This window comes from Sorghum bicolor, chromosome 1, assembly GCF_000003195.3.
Source record: "Sorghum bicolor cultivar BTx623 chromosome 1, Sorghum_bicolor_NCBIv3, whole genome shotgun sequence".
Taxonomy (NCBI): Eukaryota; Viridiplantae; Streptophyta; class Magnoliopsida; order Poales; family Poaceae; genus Sorghum; species Sorghum bicolor.
Genome location: NC_012870.2, coordinates 68,314,161 through 68,318,592, shown reverse-complemented (window position 1 = coordinate 68,318,592; position 4,432 = coordinate 68,314,161). Strand labels below are relative to the sequence as shown.

At 59.4% G+C, this 4,432-nt stretch overlaps 1 protein-coding gene across 1 annotated transcript; it reads right to left on the bottom strand.

Moving 5' to 3' along the window:
* On the bottom strand, nucleotides 509-3,894 carry LOC8084000. Its single transcript, XM_002465340.2, has 3 exons — nucleotides 3,401-3,894; nucleotides 2,395-2,852; nucleotides 509-2,310 (listed from the first exon to the last, which is right to left on the bottom strand). Exons 1-3 carry the CDS (start codon nucleotides 3,464-3,466, stop codon nucleotides 954-956), a joined length of 1,881 nt encoding a protein of 626 aa, XP_002465385.1. The 5' UTR covers nucleotides 3,467-3,894; the 3' UTR covers nucleotides 509-953.

Here is a 4,432-nt window from a genome sequence, read left to right as displayed (position 1 = left end):
GCCATCACCCTTCGCTTTCAGTGATGACACGGGAGCAGCGAAAAGTGGAGAGTGAAAAGCTTGCACTCGCGCTGTAACTCCGGTGCCAGCGACACAGGATGATCCAGGAGCCCCTCACGCTGGCGCGGTGAAAAGGCTTTGCTTGCAAAAGCGGGCAGCGTTCGCACTTCGCAGCGACAGGCGCCGAGGACCGAGGGGCATAGATCGCATCGTGCGTCCCCTCTCCCTATATACATATCCACACCACAGCCACCTCGCAAGGGCACAAAAAATGGCAGAAATTGCAGGGGGTGAGGACCGGGGCAGAGTGCCCAAGCGATCGGCCACTGTGCATCATTTACATGCAGCTTTAAGAGCGCCCTCCGTCCCCGCACTCTGAACGCGCTGCCAGGACCCGGACCCGAACGCAAAGATGGGTTGGGTGAAACAAAGCGAGAAGACACGGATCAAGTGATGTTAACACAGCACGGCAGTAGAGGCTATTGAGAGGTCAGCATGTTCATGGGGCTGAGTGCAGATTCTGATCTTGCATTGCGGAAAAAAACAATCAACGAGTGAAAGTCTGTACAGTACACAGCAGACGGGTCAGGTTTCAGCGTGAAACCTGCAGCACGAGGCAACGACGGCGAGGTACAAAGCACTTGTGTAATGTAAACAACTCAATTCATGAAGATGCAGCAAAAATTACCGTCCACTAGCTCCCCATCACCCTGCATCCCAACAATTTTTTTACCTCTCGCCATTTGCCGTCAGTCCCACTCCTCTCCCAGCCAATACCCATCCCACTTCCCCCAAACTGTACAACAGCGAGCTGGACGACCAAACAATTCAAACGCATCACCGCTTTCCCGCCACCTCGCTGGATCTCACGTTCCCACCTGTCTCCGTCTCGGTGCACGCCACGTCGCACATGTCATGTGTTGTGTAGGACGCCGGAGACACGATGGCTTCCGTCAGCAGCTCATCGCCTCGCATTTCACCGGCAGCGCGCGGTCGAAGCCGCCGCCGCGGGACAGCAGGGTTCCCACCACCGCCATGTCGCGGCAGAACACCCCCTGGTAAACAGGGGCTGTGGACGTCACGGCCGCCGCCGCCGGCATTGTCGCCGTGGTCGCGGCCTTGGCCTTCGGTTTCGGTTTTGCGTTCGCCGTCTGCGCGCGGCCCGGTGGGCTTCTAGGACGCCCGCTCTCCGTCTCCGTGTTCTTGGATTTCTCAGGCACCACGGGCTGCTGTGGTGGTTCCTGCTTCGCGGCTTCCTGCTTGGCCGCCAGCGCGGCAGCCGCGGCAGCAGCTGCGGCCTCGGCGGCGTCCTTTGCCCTCTGCCTCTCGGCGGCCTCCTCGTCCAGAACGGCTGACATGACGAACGAGTAGCCCTTCTGCAGCATCCGGTACAGCAGCAGCGCGGACATGCGCGCCTGGTCACGCACCGCCTCCAGGTCGCGGTGCTCGTCCACGAGCTCAAGGCGTTCCCCGAACACCACGGCGCGGTCAGGCTTGAGCTTCAGGGAGAGCAGCAGGTGCGCGCGTTCCAGCTCGGAGCGCGTGCACCCGCGCCGCACGCCCAGCAGCAGGTAGTAGTCGATGTTGCACGCCTCGCCGGCGGCGACGCGGCTGCGCAGCCCCTGGATGCGGGCCGTCAGCTTGCGGTGCGCGCCGGCGATCTCGCGGTACCGCACGCCGCCCTGCGGCCGCCACCGGGGACCCGGAAGCTTGCCGTCGCGGAGCGCGGCGTCATACAGGAGCTTGAGGTGGTCGAGGTCACGGAGGCAGTCGGCGAGCGCGCCCACGGACTGGAGGAGGTCGGCGCGGGCACGGAGCGCCGGAATGTAGGCAGGGTCCAGAGCGAGCGCACGGTTGCAGTCCGCGATGGCGTCCGCAGGACGGCCACCGGCCTGGAACGCGGCGGCGCGGCCGACGAGGCAGGCGGCGGCGAACGGGTGCGGCAGCACGCCACGGCGTGCCTCGAGGATCTTGGTGAAATGGCGCACAGCCTCGGCAGGGAGACCGGCGTCCAGCGCGGCCATGGCAGCCGCGCGGCGCCGGAGCAGGAGCTTCACGTGCGCCAGCAGCTGGGACACGGCCTCCGACTCCATCGCCGGGATTATGAACGCCGAACCGGACTTGGATGTCTTGCCGGACGGGACGGAGGGAGCCGCGGCGGCGGCGGCGGACGACGAGAAGCTGTCGTCCGACCAGCACACGCTCTCGCGGCGGAACGCCGCCGAGGCCAGGCGGCGGCCGGTCTGGAGCAGCACCATAGCGTCCTCAATGAGGCCGAGGTGGAAGCAAGCTTGGCCCAGGACCAAGTACCTGTACATGGGCACCAACCATCAGATAACCAATCGGATTCGCGAAATCAAGGCACCAGTTCGTGCAATGCTCAAGGTTTCGTACCTCCACTGGGTCTCCGTGTTGGGATTCTTGGAGAGGCCGGCAAGGACGCGGCGCTTGAGCTCGGAGATGTCGAAGCAGCGGAAGGAGCGGACAGGGCGAGCGTCAGGCTCCGCGTCGTCGGAGCGGTGGCGGTCGGGCGAGAGGAGCTTGGCACGGGAAATCGTGCCGAGGTCACCGGAGCCCGTGGACAGGAGGGACGCCGACGAGGACGACGAGGTGTCCTCGCCCGAGCACGACTTGCCGCAGCTGGGGATGTAATCGCGGAGCATCTCCGCGACCTCCCTGTAGCGTCGCAGCGCGAGGAGCGCGCGCGCCCGCAGCTCCAGGGCGGCCTCCATCCGCGGCGACAGCTCCAGCGCCGCGTCCACCAGGCCGAGCGCCGCCACCGCGTCCCCGCCGCCGCCCTCCGGCGCCGCCGCAAGAATCTTCCTCGCCTCCCGCAGGTACTTGTCGATCACCTGGCCAAAACGGAACGGAAACATCAGATTCACCGCAGCAAACAACAGTAGTATTCTTCCGTCTTAACAGAGCAGGATTGACCACTCAGATGAGATCATTGTTTCGGGGGGAACAAACAAAACAAAAACAAACGAAAACAAAACAGGACAAGCCACCGGCCGGACAGAATGCGCTGGAACCAAGCTGCTGTTGAGCGAAACAAACAAAAGGCACGCGCACAGCGAGCTTCAGAGATCCAAACGGTTCTTCGCCCTCCTCCTGGCATTTGGGCGTGAAGCCCTTTCCCCACCCAGAAGTCAAAAGGCACAAACTTGGCATTCGTGCAGTTCTTGAACACCAAGAAACATTCAGGCTACGTTCGGTTACCTTGGATTTGACCCAGGAACAATGCCAGATTATGAAAACTATACAAATTACTGAAGCAATTCCAGCTGGAATCATTCCAGGGGCTCAATACACGGCAAACGAACGAGCCCTCAGGTGGAAGAGAAAGGGAACCCAACTCGAGTATGGAGTCAGAATGGGAGGACGGGGACCGGGCACTGACCTTCCTGTTGCTGAGCAGCCACTTCCTTTTCTTCTCCGGAGCAGAAGAAGGCGAGGACACCGCCATTGCCTCCCTCGCATCAATCGGCGCAACCCACGCGTAGCCTGAATCGATCCGAAAGCGAGGGGAGGACACGGAGAGAGAAGGTGAGGGGGGATGGGGAGGGCGAGGAGGTAGGAAGGCCGGATGGGCAATCGAAGGCGAGAAGGCGAGAAGAGAGAGGAGGTTATATATACGGGGCCAGTACTAGCTCCCAAAATCTATCGCCTCTCGGCGTAGTACTGCTCTATTTTCATAAGCTTTTCTGGGGTTTGAATTGAGTGGGAAAGAAAATGGGAATACACAATTCGGAGTCAGAGAGAGGAGAGAGAGATAAATGCCATGCCAGCTTTGACTGCACTGCACCCCACTGCCTCTCTCCCCTCTCTCTCTCTCTCTCTCGCTCCTCGCTGCTTTCCCTTTCAGAGAAAGCTTCGATCCCTCGCCATCCTAGCTGGCCAAGATGCCCGTCCAGCAACACCTCTCATCCTCCTCCTCAACGCCCATCGCAGGACCACTAATATAAAAAAAAAGGTCTCACAAATTCAAAAACCCTAACGAAAAAAAATGGGTCTCGTGTAGGGTGGTGGGCTTTTTTAAAAGGGCAGAAATCAGTCATGCTGCCCCACTACTCTCCTCTCCTTCCTCCACATACCCAACCATTTTTATTTCTTTTCTTCTCCTCTTGCTATCTTTTCCTTGATTCGTTTATTCGCTTCCTTATTTTAGCTTATATCTGTTTTAAAGCTCACAGGATCACATTACCATCTTGTTTTAAACAGAAAATCCCAGCCCTCAAAGCTGAGCTAGCCTTTCATCATCCTGCCTGTCAGCTGCAGCACATGTTACACACATAAACACTTCATTTTTATTAGCGTCATTTGGCGTCTCACCTACTACCAAATACGTGTTGAATATCCAAGGCACAAATACGAAGCCTCGCAGGACATAAATACGGGGTACCGCTATATGCAGGCTGGCTGCCTTTATATC

Coding starts and splice junctions, on each gene's coding strand:
- LOC8084000 (XM_002465340.2), bottom strand. CDS start 3,466: ATGGCGGTGTCCTCGCCTTCTTCTGCTCCGGAGAAGAAAAGGAAGTGG. Junction 2,853..3,400: donor GGCTGCTCAGCAACAGGAAG/GTCAGTGCCCGG, acceptor CGTTTTGGCCAG/GTGATCGACAAGTACCTGCG. Junction 2,311..2,394: donor AACACGGAGACCCAGTGGAG/GTACGAAACCTT, acceptor GCCCATGTACAG/GTACTTGGTCCTGGGCCAAG.